The sequence below is a fragment of the Miscanthus floridulus genome, chromosome 13, assembly GCF_019320115.1.
Source record: "Miscanthus floridulus cultivar M001 chromosome 13, ASM1932011v1, whole genome shotgun sequence".
NCBI classification, from domain to species: Eukaryota; Viridiplantae; Streptophyta; class Magnoliopsida; order Poales; family Poaceae; genus Miscanthus; species Miscanthus floridulus.
Window position 1 is genome coordinate 72,430,328 of NC_089592.1, and position 15,113 is coordinate 72,445,440.

Consider the following 15,113-nt stretch of genomic DNA (forward strand, 5'->3'; position numbering starts at 1 on the left):
TGTTTCTCGAAATACAATAAGGAAGCATTCTTTAGTTGTTCTAATTTTTCGAGAAACCCCCCAAGCCCATCGTGGGGCTCAACATTACGATAACACTATAAGGGATACTCAGCTTTGCCTCTATAGAGGTGCCCACCGTGGGGCTCAAACAAGACTCGGCTCTGCCTCTGCACCCACCGAGAGTAGCCTGGCATATTCTACCCCTCCTTCCAAACGAAAAGGATGTGTGAGGGCCGTATAAAAAAGATAGGGAAATTATTGATCACCCTCTTGCTCCGAGCAGAGGCTCGGGAGCTCTTCCTACAAACTAAGCCAAGACCTAGCGACCCAAACTCGCACTCGTGGGCTCGGCAAACGTGATAAAACCCCTCGCTCAACATGAGAAAAGCCCCTGTAAGAATAAATCCACTCCTCCAGGGCCTCGGGGCTACACCCGGCGGGTGCGCTCGCGCGCACCCACCGAGGCCTCGAGTATGAAACGCCATCCCGCCAGGAGCTGCCGCGAGCCAAGTCTCGTCAAAACCTCAGGAAGAGCGCTCACGCTCTCCCCAAGGCTCGGGGCTATTGTCGGGTACCATAAAAAGGGGTCCCCTAAGCAAGAACTAAAAAAATTGCTTAGACCCTGTAAAAATCGAAGCTAAGGAACAACTACCGGCAAACCCCCACCTTATCCGAGGCTCAGTTGGGCCGCCTGGCCCACCTCGAACAAAATCCGGGCCCACCCAAAGCGGGCTCGGCCTAAAATAAAACCACGAGGCCTCGGACGGGGTATCGATTCTCCGTCTCGCTCGAGGCCTCGCACGTAAGGCCTCGGACGGGGTATCGATTCTCCGTCTCGCTCGAGGCCCCGCACGTAAGGCCTCGAACGAGGTACCAATTCTCCGACTCGCCCGAGGCCCTGCCCATAAGGCCTCGAACGAGGTATCAATTCTCCGACTCACCCGAGACCCCGCCCGTAAGGCCTCGGATGAGGTGCCGATTCTTCACCTCGCTCGAGGCTGGCTCGGCGACAACCCCGTCGCCTCCGCTTCGACCAATTTCCCTGACAGGACGTCACATCCAACTAACACGGCCAACCACTCCCACGACATCAGCCGAACGACGGCTCGACACAGCGGAGTGACCAGCGAGGTGGGAGTCGCATCAACGCCACGCCGTCCGGGACAAGACGGGGCGGGGGTTACCGGTCACTGTGCTCGGCACTGTGCCCACGACCGACGCCTGTGGTGCACTGTGCTACCTAACCCCACCTGCTCTGAGGACAGCGCGGCGTGGAGAGTCATGTCCAGGTCCCTGTAGCCTCGGAATCAGCGCACAAGACCAACTGCTCCCTCCGAGCCTCGGCTACCTGCTTTCGCACCCCCGTAGCCTCGGGACTCGCGCCCACCGAGCCCCCCACGATGGTTTAGCCTCTGCATCAACTAGGCCTCGGCTCTCTACGTTGTCAACGTACAGCAACCGGCACGTCGTTCACAGTATGCGTCATGCCCTGCGTCAAGCCATCACAGGAGCTCTCACATCGCACAGGATCGGGCGTGACCGGCGCGTCGCTCCAGTACACCGAGGACAAGACCGCTCCATCGACCATGCCGCCACAGTGACAAGCTACAGGGCTCGGACATACCGCCTCTGCTCACGAACGCCACGTAGCGAACACTTGTATCGCCCCTGTCCCCTCCTTCAACTATAAAAGGGAGTGATCAGGGCCATTTTTAGACACGCTCACGCTCACACGCACAGACGGACGTAGACTCAGACGGAAACACTCTTCTTTACTACAAGAGATCAACATCTTAAGCAATCCACGCCACTTCTCGCAGAGACCTGGGACTAACTCCCTCTCTCACCCTGCTTGTAAACCCCTACTACAAGCACCTCGGTGCAAGGAATACAAGATCGCTCTCTCAGACTGGACATAGGGCACCTATTGCCTGAACCAGTATAAACCTTGTGTCTCTTTGCATCACCATCCAGGATTAGAGGCACGCAGTACATTTTCACTAGTTGGTCGAGGACCTGCCGATCCAAAACACCGACAATTATTTTCTTCTTTGCCATGTGATATTTGTGTACCGTGTCTTGTGTACATCATCAAGCTTTAACACCCATGCTTAAAGTCTCCTGCGTTCAGAATCAAACATTCAATGTGAAATCAACTCTGGCTTTATTGCCCCTGTACTGCATGTGCGCTTGTTGATCCAGGATTTATCAGTCAGTTAATAGTATTTTTCTTTCATAATAAGGGGCCGTTTAGTTCTTTAGTTGCTCCTAAAATTCATGTCACATCGAATGTTTAGATACTAATAAAGAGCATTAAATATAGATTAATTATAAAACCAATTACATAGATGGAGGCTAATTTGCGAGACGAATTTTTTAAGTCTAATTAATCCGTCATTAGCACATGTTTACTGTAGCATCACGTTATCAAATCATTGACTAATTAGGCTTGAAAGATTCGTCTCGCAAATTAGTCGCAAGTTGTGCAATTAGTTTCGTAATTAGTTTATATTTAATACTCTATGTATGTGTCTAAATATTCGATGTGATAGGAATTTTAGGAGCTCCTGTAGAAATCAAACAGGCCCTAAATCAGCATTAGTCGTGCTTATCAACCCAGAAACCAATCAGAGCTCGTCGACTTTAAAATTTGCAGGACTGTTCCTTATTAATGCAATCGGTCGTTCTCCTGCTCAAATTCGTTTAGGAAAAAAACACTTTCTAAGGTTGTTATGTGTGTCGCATCACATAACCAGCCTTGTGTTACGGAAGGACAATGTGTTACCAGACTTGGGAACTAATCACCGACGCAGAAAAGGGTTATTTTTTTTGAAACATAATAAAGGGCTGTTTTCTGATTTTTGTTTCATCCAAAAGATATCTTCTTTTCCTCGGGCATCTATTCGGCTGGCTGAGCTGGATCGTGCATTATTTACTTTTGATTTTTGTTTTATCCAAAAGATATCTTTTTTTCCTCGGGTACTTATTCGACTGGCTGAGCTGGATCGTGCATTATTTACTACTGGTTGGTTTAGCTAGTTTGATGTAAAAGAAAAATATTCACGATTCTATAGTATCGTTTACAACCAGTCGAACAGTCTGGCCCAGAAGGCTGGCCCATGACATCGGATGAAATCATCATATCACACAACACAACAACAACCTGCCTGCCTTGTCATCCGCAACTCCATCCTTGCCGCCGCCTCCTCCAGTCCTCCTCCTGCGCTCCGCTCCACTGGTGGTCGGGACTAGGGAGTGCAGCAGATCCCGTGGCCGTGGCCGTGGCCTGGCCCGATCCCTTCCCTGCTCGGTAAGGAGCCCCCTGGCCCTCGCTGCTCGGACGGATCGGTTCCCCCTCTCGCGCTGGTGATTCGCAGCCACTCTGTTGTTCCGAATCCAATCCTCCCGCCGCCGCCGGCTCTCCTCGATTTCTTCCGTTTCGTTTTGATTGCTTGCTGCTGCATCGTGCAACTAACTCGTGCGTGCCTATCCTACCAGTTTAGGATTCATTCTTCGACGTTGGGGATTGGTTCGGTTGGGAATGGCGCGTCGCCTGATTAGCCCCGCAGCGGCGTGCCGAGGCTGCGGTTTCGTTAGGCCCGGGTTTCTGGCTGCCTTCTCCTCCTTCCATGTGATTCCACTGCCCCTATCTAAACTCTTCTAGTCACTGCCCTCCTGTGTCTCCAGTCTTCTTCCAGTCCTCCAGAATTTTCGATTCTAGTTACCAGGTCTAGACCAAGTTAGCATGTGTATACTAATAATATGAACTTCGATAGGCACTGCAATTATCATAGACCAGCTGTTTTTTGCATTGTACATTTCATTCATGTTAGATTATGTTGCCTGCTTTGCTGACTGGGGATTTTTCCTCCATGTATTACGCTCCTTCTAGTGCTATTACCGGTACATGCTTCTTCTGACATAGACAGATAAACTGCTTATTGTCTTGTAGTTGTCGCGACTAAGTGTTATATACTGCAAGCCACTTCCTGTAGTCAGTGATTGCCTAGTGACCTCCTTCACTTTTTGGCAGTATCGAACCTTGCCATCGTGCTCTCCGAAGAGGACTTCCTCAGTAAAGAATTGCTTTAGCAACACTTACAATTCAAGGAAAGAGGTACCATTCCTCGCTTTTTTTTGTCGGATTCTTACTATAGTTTGTTGAATGCTGTTACCTGTTTTCAGTTATACAATCTTTTTGTGTGTAACCAGCGCTAATATATACTTCATTTTATCCTGTTGCAGGGTTCACGTTGGATACGATCCGAGCCTCCCTTGTCACTAAATGTTAGTACCTTCCTTCATGCCAACTATTTATTATCACTATCTAATATATACATTTATGCATATATGTTGTGAGCTGCTACCTGCTATGTTAGAAAATAGCTTGGTTCTACTATGTGCTAATACGATTTTTTTTTTGAAGTTTCTCTTGTTCTTTCCGCACACACAGGAGAGCTGAATTTTCTCTTTTGACTAGTAGGATGTAGTAATAACAGTGTATTTCTTTAATTTATTCAGCTCGTGGCATGCAATGTGCCTACATGGCTCTTCCATTTATATTTTCCTTACCGTTTTTCATATCCATAATTCAGAGGGCAAAGTTTGTTGGCAAGAGGACATCTTGTTCTGTTGCAACAGAGCCGCCTCCTGCTGCCACTGAAGAACCAGACATGGATGCCCCCAAGGAGATATTCTTGAAAGATTACAAGGCACCTGATTATTATTTTGACACGGTAACTACATGCCTTTTCTAATTGTTTTCCCGCACAGCTTTCAGCATTTGAACGTTTGTTGTTAGAAATTCTCTAGTTGCTGTGCCCTATGTGAGGTTAGCACTAGCAGTTTGGAATCCAGTTTCTTTTTGGAATAGCTGTTGTTTTAGAAATCAACAAAGTGTCCAACATAAACCTTTGACAGTTACTGTTAAGAAATATGTCCAGTACAATTTACCCCTAATAGTACTTGAAACTAGTTTTGATGAAAATCTACCATTTTCCCCCCAACTCACTGATCTAGCCATGCATCCTAGACAAACATGTTCTCAAATGGGGCTAGCATGTAGATAGATGTGCACATGCATAGTAATCTACTTATCTTGATACCATTAGTCCGTGCTTGGGCTTTGTTTCTTGTAAATTGACTGTTGATTCCTTGTTTTTTTTGCCTGTTTTTTGTTTCTAATTTTTTACTGTCACCTAATTGAACTGCAGGTGGATTTGCAATTTCAACTTGGTGAAGAAAAGACCATAGTTACATCTAAAATAGTTGTATCACCTGGAGTTGAAGGTCAATATCTAACCTTGCATCAATTGTCCTGTACTTTCTTTTTATTTGGCAAAATATTATCATATGGTACCTCATCAAGGCCTCTACATCTCTCTTGCATATCTTTTTTTTCTTCTCCATTTATATCATGAGAAGTAACTTTGGAGCTTAGATGAGCTTCTCGACTTCCTAACTAACTTTCAATTGTAATGTATTGTAGCTGGCATCTCAGCTCCACTAGTTCTTCATGGGCGTGACCTCAAGCTGTTATCAATCAAAGTCAATGGCACTGAATTAAAGGTGATAATTAGTTCACATAGTGTTTCCGTTGTGTTTAGATGTTTTAAAATTGCAGGATAACTGATTTCTTTGTCATCCTTATTACAACCAAACTGCTATAGTTTCATCATGAGTTTGAACATTGATAACCATCTCCTCGTCTTCTTTTAGATTAGATTCTGTTGGCACATATTTGTACAACAGTAGGCAGGATATATAGCATGTATTTGGGAAATATGCTGACAGGAATATCGCACGATTACCAACAAACGGTGGGAAGAAACTCGTTTTGTTCCAACTCAGAATGATTGTATAATTTATAATTCTTTCCAAGGGGAAAAAAGGTAATCAGATGGAGGCTTGCACTTGAATTGCACTGGACAGATAACAGGGGGCTCATATGTTTGAAAAATTTGAAGGGATTGTGATGAAATGACAGAGGCATTTCCAGAGAAATAGTTGTTGTATATAGTAACATTCGGCAATAGCCATAGTGGTCTCTTGTGGTTTGTGACATTAGATTACTTGCTCCATCCTATCATGTTTTCCTGTCGCACTATTGATATCGGCAGTGGGTTAGTGGGATGCTGTATATTTCACTGGATTTCTATCCTTCAAATATTTCTTAGTATGATAGGGACTGCCTAATACACAACACAGTTATCAGAAACCCTGCTGCAGTTAATATGTATTATTTTATTTGAAAAAGTTTTGCCTAAAAAACATACATTTTATTCTCCTATTTTGTTCCTCACCTGCCTGTATCTACTTGATAATTAGGGTGAAGAGTATAAAGTCAATTCTCGCCATCTGACACTTTCAACACCACCTGCTGGCGTATTCAACTTGGAAATTGTTACAGAAATATATCCTCAGCTAAACACATCATTGGAGGTACTGACTGCTTTTAGAGGGATACAGTCCTACTAGCTAATCCATTAGATATAATGTAGGCTAACAGCTAGGGTATCTTTTACTCTAATTTCTTGTACATTCACAGGGGCTGTACAAGTCTACTGGTAACTTCTGCACTCAGTGTGAAGCAGAAGGGTTTCGGAAGATTACCTTCTTTCAGGTAGGTCTTACTTTCAGTAAAATTACTATATAGAGTGGTGTTAAGGTTTACCTACTGTTTATTAACATCAGATATCGTATATTGATTCCATGTTTGCTTGTGGTTTGATATATGAGGCATCAAATATCATGTTGTCTCTATAAATATGTTCTTTTCCGAGGTTTTGATATTTGATTTATACATGCTCTGTATTTGGAAATGTTGAATGTTATCACAGGATCGCCCAGATGTTATGGCAAAATATACTTGCCGTATTGAAGCTGATAAAACTTTGTATCCGGTATTATTGTCCAATGGGAATCTTATTGAGCAGGGAGACCTTGAGGTACGCTAGCTTCCTAAGTCCTAATGCAATCATCACTCAGTAGAGCTAAGGGACAATCACTGTATGCCATTTTTCTTTTTTACACTGTAGGGTGGAAAGCATTATGCACTGTGGGAGGATCCCTTCAAGAAACCAAGCTACCTGTTTGCTCTAGTTGCTGGTCAGCTGGGATGCCGGGAGGATTCGTTTGTTACATGCTCCGGCCGCAGCGTAACACTAAAAATTTGGACTCCTGCCCAAGATTTACCAAAAACAGCACATGCTATGTATTCTCTCAAAGCAGCAATGAAGTGGGATGAGGAGGTTGCTCCTGATTCATTGCCTATAACTTCCTGGAGTTTCTTTAGTTCAAATCAGATAGCTGATTCAGTTCTTCATGCCACCTGCCAGGTCTTTGGTCTGGAGTATGATCTTGATTTATTCAACATTGTTGTTGTCCCTGATTTCAATATGTAAGTTCTTTTCCTATTTTTATCACCATGCTGCAGTATATTTTGGGAATGCTTTTTTTTCCTTTCCTCTAGGGTTGTGGGTTTAACTTGTGGAACTTGATACTTTGGTTAAATGTTAACAAGCCAATTGCCCAGTTGTACAATATAGCATGACCCAAACTGTCTGTTGATAAAGGTAACTCTGTTAATTGCAGGGGAGCAATGGAAAACAAGAGCTTGAATGTAAGATTCCGTCTTTCCTTGGAAAATTTCGCACATTAATTTGTTTTTTAACACTGGTTTATGAATGAACAGATATTTCAATCTAGACTTGTATTGGCATCACCAGAGACTGCCACTGATGGTGATTATGCTGCAATTTTGGGTGTTGTTGGTCATGAGGTACACAAATTTGTAGATATATCCGCTCTTTCTTTTTTTAGTGAATTCAATTATACTTACGGCTCGTTGCTTTTCCAGTATTTCCACAACTGGACTGGGAATAGGTAACTGTCTTAACGATATCACAATAGTGGATTATATTTTTATTTGCAATGATGGTATCATAACTTGTATTTAATTCCTTTATGACTGTTTAAGTGATTAATAATTGTTCTCTTTTCACTTCTTTTTTTCTTTCTCTTTTCTCATTAATTGGTGCTTTTCCTGATGAGATTAAAGCCATGCCAAGCGATAGCTTGGGATGGCTACGCTTGGGATGGCTAAATGGGAATGATCTTTTTTTTCTTCCTAACAAAAGGAATGACTTCCTTATCTCTATGCTGTTGCAGAGTAACTTGCCGTGATTGGTTCCAGCTAACCCTGAAAGAAGGACTGACCGTTTTCAGGGATCAGGTATACTCAGGCAGTCGGCAATGTGTTAGCTGCTGCAAGTTTGTTTGTTCATCTTACTCTTCTAATTAAATTATTTGTGTAGGAGTTCTCTTCGGATCTTGGCTGTCGCACAGTAAAACGAATTGCTGATGTCTCCAAACTCAGAATCTATCAATTCCCACAGGTTTTCTTGATCTACTCTATCACCGTATTCTTGTTAGATTGTTGTTGAATGAAGTAAACTGCAGCATGCGGCAGCTTGATTTTATTTTGACCAACCTGTGTCTTCTTTCCTTATATCCAGGACGCTGGGCCTATGGCACATCCTATCCGCCCCCATTCCTATATCAAGGTGCTAATGCTCAATTGTTCTGCGATTTGAATTCATTTACTCTATGTTGCTTTGAACCAGAAATAAAGATACAGTTTGTAACTTTTTAAATTTCACTGGCAGATGGACAACTTCTATACTGGTGAGTTTTGTTGTCTCTAAAATTGACTGCATACAGTGAGATGCACAAAACATCAACTGATTTATTATCCATCCCCTGTTGAACCATTGAAACCTTATCTGATGAATCTACCCCTGGTGACTTTGATTATGAATAACTTGGCAGTGACGGTACGCATTTTTCATCCTGTCCCCTATTAAACAAACATTGTGAGAGTTAATGATTAAAGCTGACATTATTTTTTGTTGTTTTCTTTGTTCCTTCATCCAACCATTATGGGATTCATCTCAGGTTTACGAGAAGGTTCGTTTATGTAACTTTTTTCAATTTCCATGCATTGATAGAAAATGGCAATGAGATGTGACCTGGACATGTACTTGGTATAGGGTGCTGAAGTTGTCAGAATGTACAAGACCATGTTTGGAGCATCAGGGTTTCGAAAGGTAAAATTCGAGCTTCGACCTAAAATGCGAGGGTACAAGTGTTGTTATGAACCGTAGTTCATTTGGGAATAACCATTGCCAGGAAGATAGCCGGGCAAAGTTGGCCTGGAGGGAGACTAGAGTATTATTATTATTTTCTTTTGGGGGAGGGGATTAGATTAATTATTCTTCATTGCTCCTTGCTTCATACATCACCTCCCTTTATATAGAGGGTATTCCTCGACTCCCAAGTAAAGCCCAATCAAATCCTAACAAATCATATCCAATTCCAATCCTATCTCTAATTGACCTAAATCTAATATTACATCTAACTGATCCAGTCCCTATAGCTGATCCTATTCCTATGGGCTCCTGCCTCCCTAGTGGACACCCCATAACAAGTGTACAATGTCATCTCCATTTAAACTTTAGCATGATCTCTAATACACATCCATGACCATTACTTTTCTAATTGTATATATGTCAGCAAAAAACATAAACAAATGAAATTACTTTTCATGTAAATCTGCATTTACCTATTTATACGCTACAAGCTAGCTAACTTTTATCCATATCAGTGATCATAATTTCAAGAATTTCTTTGTGCGTCATAATTCTACAATAAGTTGATGTTTCTTAAATGTATAAGAAAAATTCGCGACATTACCTTGTACCGTGAATCCTGTGCATGTAATGTTTCCCATGGGATGTCTCTTTTTTTTTTTTTGAACTGAAGCTGCGGGCAACCCCCCGCGTGTCTGGTACAATGTTGTACACATATCTTTTACTTTCCACGTTTTCCTCTGCAGGGCATGGATCTTTATTTCCAAAGGCATGATGGGCAAGCTGTCACTTGTGAAGACTTCTATGCAGCCATGTGTGATGCAAATAATGCACAACTGCCAAACTTTTTACAATGGTAGTAGACACTTATCTTCCAATCATGCTTTTTAAGGGTTACTTGTTGTGATCACTATCTAATTGTAAACCATCCAATAGGTACTCTCAAGCAGGTACGCCTATAGTCAAGGTGGCATCTTCATATGATCCTAGTTCTCAGACATTCTCTTTGAAATTTAGGTAAGCTTCCACATTCTCTGGGTTCGAAGTACTTATTGACCTTTAGTACTTACGATTAGATATATGTTGAACTGTCATTCCAACTTTCTACTTACATTCATTTTCATTGATGCTAGTGCACATGGGTTTTACATACCCTGATAATGTTTCTTCCTATATTGTAGTAATTCGTGAAAATAGTACATTTCTAAACCATCTGACTTTTCTATTTTCTCAGCCAAGAAGTACCACCCACTCCTGGCCAACCAGTTAAGGAGCCTATGTTCATACCTGTTGCTATTGGACTTGTTGACTCTACTGGAAAAGATATGCCCCTCACTTCCGTTTACAGTGATGGAACTCTCCAAACACTCTCTGCTGATGGCCAGCCAGTCTTCACAACTGTGCTTCAGTTTAAAAAGGTAAAAACAACCGTGATTATCTTCCTTCAAGCTTTCCCCTCAAGAAATGAACTTAATTAGCATGGTTTGATTTGTGAATCTTTTGCATATTGTGCAGATAGGCTGGTATTTGTTCATTCAGTGCTACACTGTTGATACTCTACTATGTGGCTTTTTTTATTTTTTGTATTTACATTCATTCAGAAGCCCTTTGTAGGACCTCAAATTATGTGCAATAAGATTTTTAGTCAGTAAGCTTGTGGTTGCCTGTACATAGGCACCTAGTTGTAGTTTTCTAGTTGTATCAAATTTAAGCGTCTCGACATTTTTTTCTGATACTTGAATGTGCTTTTATATTATTCAGAAGGAAGAAGAGTTTATATTTAAAAACATTCCCGAGAGGCCAGTTCCTTCTTTGTTGAGGGGATATAGTGCTCCTGTCCGTCTAGATTCCGATCTGAGTGAGAGTAACCTATTTTTCTTGCTTGCCAATGACTCAGATGAATTTAACAGGTATTCTGGATCACAATGCTAAAGATATTTTCGTTTTCTATTAAAGAGTTCAATCTAATGATCTTTCTATTCCCTAGATGGGAAGCTGGCCAAGTTTTGGCACGTAAGTTGATGCTAAGTCTCGTAGCTGACTTCCAGCAACAGAAAACACTGGTCCTAAATCCAAAATTTGTTGATGGGATTAGATCAATTCTGCGCAACACAAGCTTGGATAAGGTAAAATTATTGCGGCTATTGTAATCTATAGGATACACTTAAATTATAAAATGGCTATTGTAATCTGTTACAGGAATTTATTGCGAAAGCAATAACTTTGCCTGGTCAAGGGGAGATTATGGATATGATGGAAGTTGCAGATCCTGATGCAGTTCATGCTGTCCGTAACTTTATTAAGAAGGAGCTTGCCTTGCAACTTAAAGATGATCTTCTTGCAGCTGTAAGTAGCACCGGCCAAGTTGCTACTATCTCTGTGCCAAAAAACTTGGTTGGCATTCTAGTTTTGTTCCAAGTCAAACTATCTTAAGTTTGCCAACTTTATAAAAGAATGTACCGATATTTATATTACCAAATAAGTACTATTAGATCCATCATGAAACATATTTTTCATAGTATATCTATTTGGTGTCATTAATACTGACAATCTTCTCTATAAACTTGGTCAAACTTAAAGTAGTTTAGACTATAAGCACAAATCTGGAAGACATGTTATTTGGGATGGACGTAGTATTTGTTTGTGTTATTCTTGTTCTCCCATGTATCAGCTTTTCATTTAAACTTTTTGTTAGGTGAAAAGCAACAGGAGTTCTGAGGCTTACACATTTGACCATGATAGTATGGCTCGCCGTGCATTGAAAAATACATGCCTTGGTATGTTTTTCTTTGGCAAACTTATTGCGCTCCAACTGAGGAATCACGATCGAGAGAACATCACCTAATTCAAGTTTTCTGATATTCCTTGTAGCATACCTTGCCTCATTGAATGAGCCAGATTTCACTGAGCTTGCACGGCATGAGTACAAGTCTGCGACTAACATGACAGAGCAGTTTGCTGCATTAGCAGCATTATCCCAAAATCCAGGCCAAGTTCGTGATGATGCCCTCTTGGATTTCTATAACAAGTGGCAGGATGACTACTTGGTAAGATACATGACTGCTTATATTATATCTGTTATTGATAAATGTTTTTATGAACTAATGTAGAACACAGGTTCTTTGAAAAAAAAAATGTAGCACACAAATTAAGTGGGGGTACCTGTTGTTTGTTTGTTTTGCTCTGATAGGTTGTAAGCAAGTGGTTTGCTCTTCAAGCTACTTCAGAGATTCCTGGAAATGTTGCAAATGTTCAGAAGTTGCTGTCTCACCCTGCTTTCGACATGAGGAATCCCAACAAGGTTGGTGGTGCCATCAGCTTAAATTTTTCATGTGGACTTTGAGCACCTGAGTACCTTACTGAGATATTTTTTTTTACTCAGGTGTACTCGCTAATTGGAGGATTCTGTGGATCACCTGTGAACTTCCATGCGAAAGATGGTTCTGGGTACAAGTTCTTGGGTGAAATTGTTTTGCAGCTTGACAAGATAAACCCTCAGGTTAATGTCAAGTACCTGTTCTCCTGTAAGCTGGACCAGGCCCAAATGTTTGAAGAATTGTTAGCTAATGTGGTTTGTTCGTGGGTGTGAAATCAGGTGGCCTCCCGCATGGTTTCAGCATTTTCTCGGTGGAGGCGATATGACAAGACCAGACAAGATCTTGCCAAGGTGACGTACTGTATTTGTGTGCAGTCTATGTAGAGTCCAATTGATAGGGTAATGGTATTTTTCACACAAAAAAAAAAGATAGGGCAATGGTAGTAACACCTTGCTTCATTTGTGGCGCAGGCCCAGCTGGAGATGATCGTGTCAGCCAATGGACTCTCCGAAAACGTGTACGAGATTGCTTCAAAAAGCTTGGCGGATTAGTTTGGGCAGTTCCAGGGTAGTGCGAGTGGGAGTGCTTAACTGAAAATCTCTTTTGTTGGCGAAATGACAAGTAGAGTAAATAAACAGGCGTGCTGAAGTTGCATGAATGAACTGAACAAATATAAGTGTGATGACTGATGATGTCCGCTTCGTGGGGGTTTGGAGCATGCGTGCTCTCGTCTGTTGGAATGCAACTGCTCGTTTTTACCTCCTACGCTCAGTTCGCTGACTTATGTTGATGTTTATACTAAAATGTTATGAGAGAAAAGCACAATTCCATAACCGAAAAGTAGTTTTGAATAAGGGCCTGTTTGGTTCTAAATAAGTCACCTACTTATAAGTTAAAAAGTGAAATAAGTGACTTATTTTGGCAAACACCATCAACTTATAAATTACTCCTGTTTATAAGTTTTAAGTTGGTTCACCCCTGCTTACAACTTATAAGTCATCATTTTTTGTATGGGTCCACACCTTTAATGAACTTATAAGTCATCTACAACCAAACAAGCATAACTTATAAGTCACTGGTTTTCAATCACTTTGACTTATGGAAAACAAACAGGCCCTAAGCTCAAACTAACAGGGGAACATCTGCAGCACGACGGTTTCTGTCTCGAACTCACTGTTATGTTAGCGATCGGTCTTGCGGAGCCCTAGACCCTCAACCCTTTGCTTTGCTGGCAGCTCTGGAAGGTCTGGAGCTCTCCAGCCGTGCCCAGGCTCTTATAGGTTGTAGCACACTCCAGCAGGTTTCAATGAGTGGTTTTGGCTGATTAGTTACCACCGTATTTTGGCTCCGTTCGCTGGTTTGAAATTTGGCTGAAACTGATTGAAAAACACTGTTCCGGCTGAACTATTATGAGAGAAAAACACTGTTTCGACTGAAAAAAGAAGTCGAACAAGCCATTTTTAAGACAAGCGAACGGGGCTTTTGTTTGGTTTGCTAATCTTAAGAAAACAAAGATTTAATTATTAGTAGATTTTAGGCCTGTCTGGATACTTCCGGATTGTGGAAGCTAGCTTCCAGATTCTACCAAGGGATCCAAACAACTCTAGCTTGTAAGCAGCTTATATAATCTGCACACCTCTAGATTTTACAATCTAGCAAGCTGGGGACATCCAGCTTCTGGATTGAACTTGACCAATCTGTCCCTCACTTTTTGACCCACTCATTCCAGCTAGCTTTTAGAAGTAAAGGACATTTGGTTATGTTTCACTGTACAGTACTATATGAGCCAACTTTTAGAAGTTATGAATCCTAACAACCTCTTATTTCAGCTTTTATAATCCAGCTTACAGGAATTGACTTTTAGAAGCTAACTTCTGCAGTCCATGTGGATCAAACACAGCCTTTATTATTCATCTGTACTGTAGATGCAGATGCACAGAGCCAGGCATGTGTGTTGTTTGGTATCGGCGGATCGGAGCAGCAGAGCAAGCAAGCCGAAAGCGATTGGACTCTGGTGGTGGGATAGGAATAGGAATAGGATGGGATGGGACGGGACGGAAACGAAAGTTTTCGTGAGTCGTGATGGTGCACATGGGACCAATGAGTGTACGCGACCGGAAGAGAAGACAGGACCGGGCTAAGCCCTTCTTTAGTTCCACCCAAGCCCTGGTTTAGTTTCACCCTAATTTTTAAAAAGTTACTACAGTACCTGTCATATTGAATGTTTGCGGTCTATGCATGGAGCATTAAATGTAGACGAAAAGAAAAACTAATTGCATAGTTTGGTGGGAAATTGCGAGACGAATGTTTTGAGCCTAATTAGTCCATGTTTGAACACTATTTACCAAATAAAAACGAACATGCTACAGTAGTCCCAAAATCTAAATTCTTGGAACTAAACACGGGCTAAAAGCTCTTTTGAGCTGCGCGTCGAAACCGTGTGAGCTAGTGGGTGTGGTGCCCGCCACCGCCATTCCACAACCACAAGGCATATTTTGATCTCTCGGCGGTGGAAGCATCAGCACGGGACCCGGGATAGCATCAAGCATGCACGCTACTCCTGCCTATAGCATCGTCCAATCGCAGGCCAGATTTGGAGGGGTATTTGACGAAGAGAATGATTGTCCAATACATGCACCCCGGCAAC

General features: G+C 42.0%; 1 protein-coding gene across 1 annotated transcript; it reads left to right on the plus strand.

Moving 5' to 3' along the window:
* Positions 1-3,160: 3,160 nt before the first annotated feature.
* Positions 3,161-13,224, plus strand: LOC136499134 (puromycin-sensitive aminopeptidase). Its single transcript, XM_066494825.1, has 34 exons — positions 3,161-3,310; positions 3,499-3,631; positions 4,034-4,117; positions 4,246-4,287; positions 4,596-4,736; positions 5,214-5,289; positions 5,489-5,568; positions 6,328-6,441; positions 6,548-6,622; positions 6,840-6,947; positions 7,038-7,250; positions 7,338-7,399; positions 7,594-7,621; positions 7,694-7,780; positions 7,859-7,884; positions 8,170-8,233; positions 8,316-8,396; positions 8,517-8,564; positions 8,667-8,685; positions 8,830-8,834; positions 8,956-8,967; positions 9,051-9,107; positions 9,896-10,005; positions 10,086-10,166; positions 10,384-10,567; positions 10,911-11,059; positions 11,137-11,275; positions 11,349-11,495; positions 11,845-11,926; positions 12,021-12,196; positions 12,340-12,450; positions 12,532-12,648; positions 12,745-12,816; positions 12,937-13,224. The coding sequence occupies exons 2-34, from the start codon at positions 3,542-3,544 to the stop codon at positions 13,015-13,017; spliced, it is 2,961 nt and encodes a 986-aa protein (XP_066350922.1). The 5' UTR covers positions 3,161-3,310; positions 3,499-3,541; the 3' UTR covers positions 13,018-13,224.
* The last annotated feature ends 1,889 nt before the right edge of the window (positions 13,225-15,113 follow it).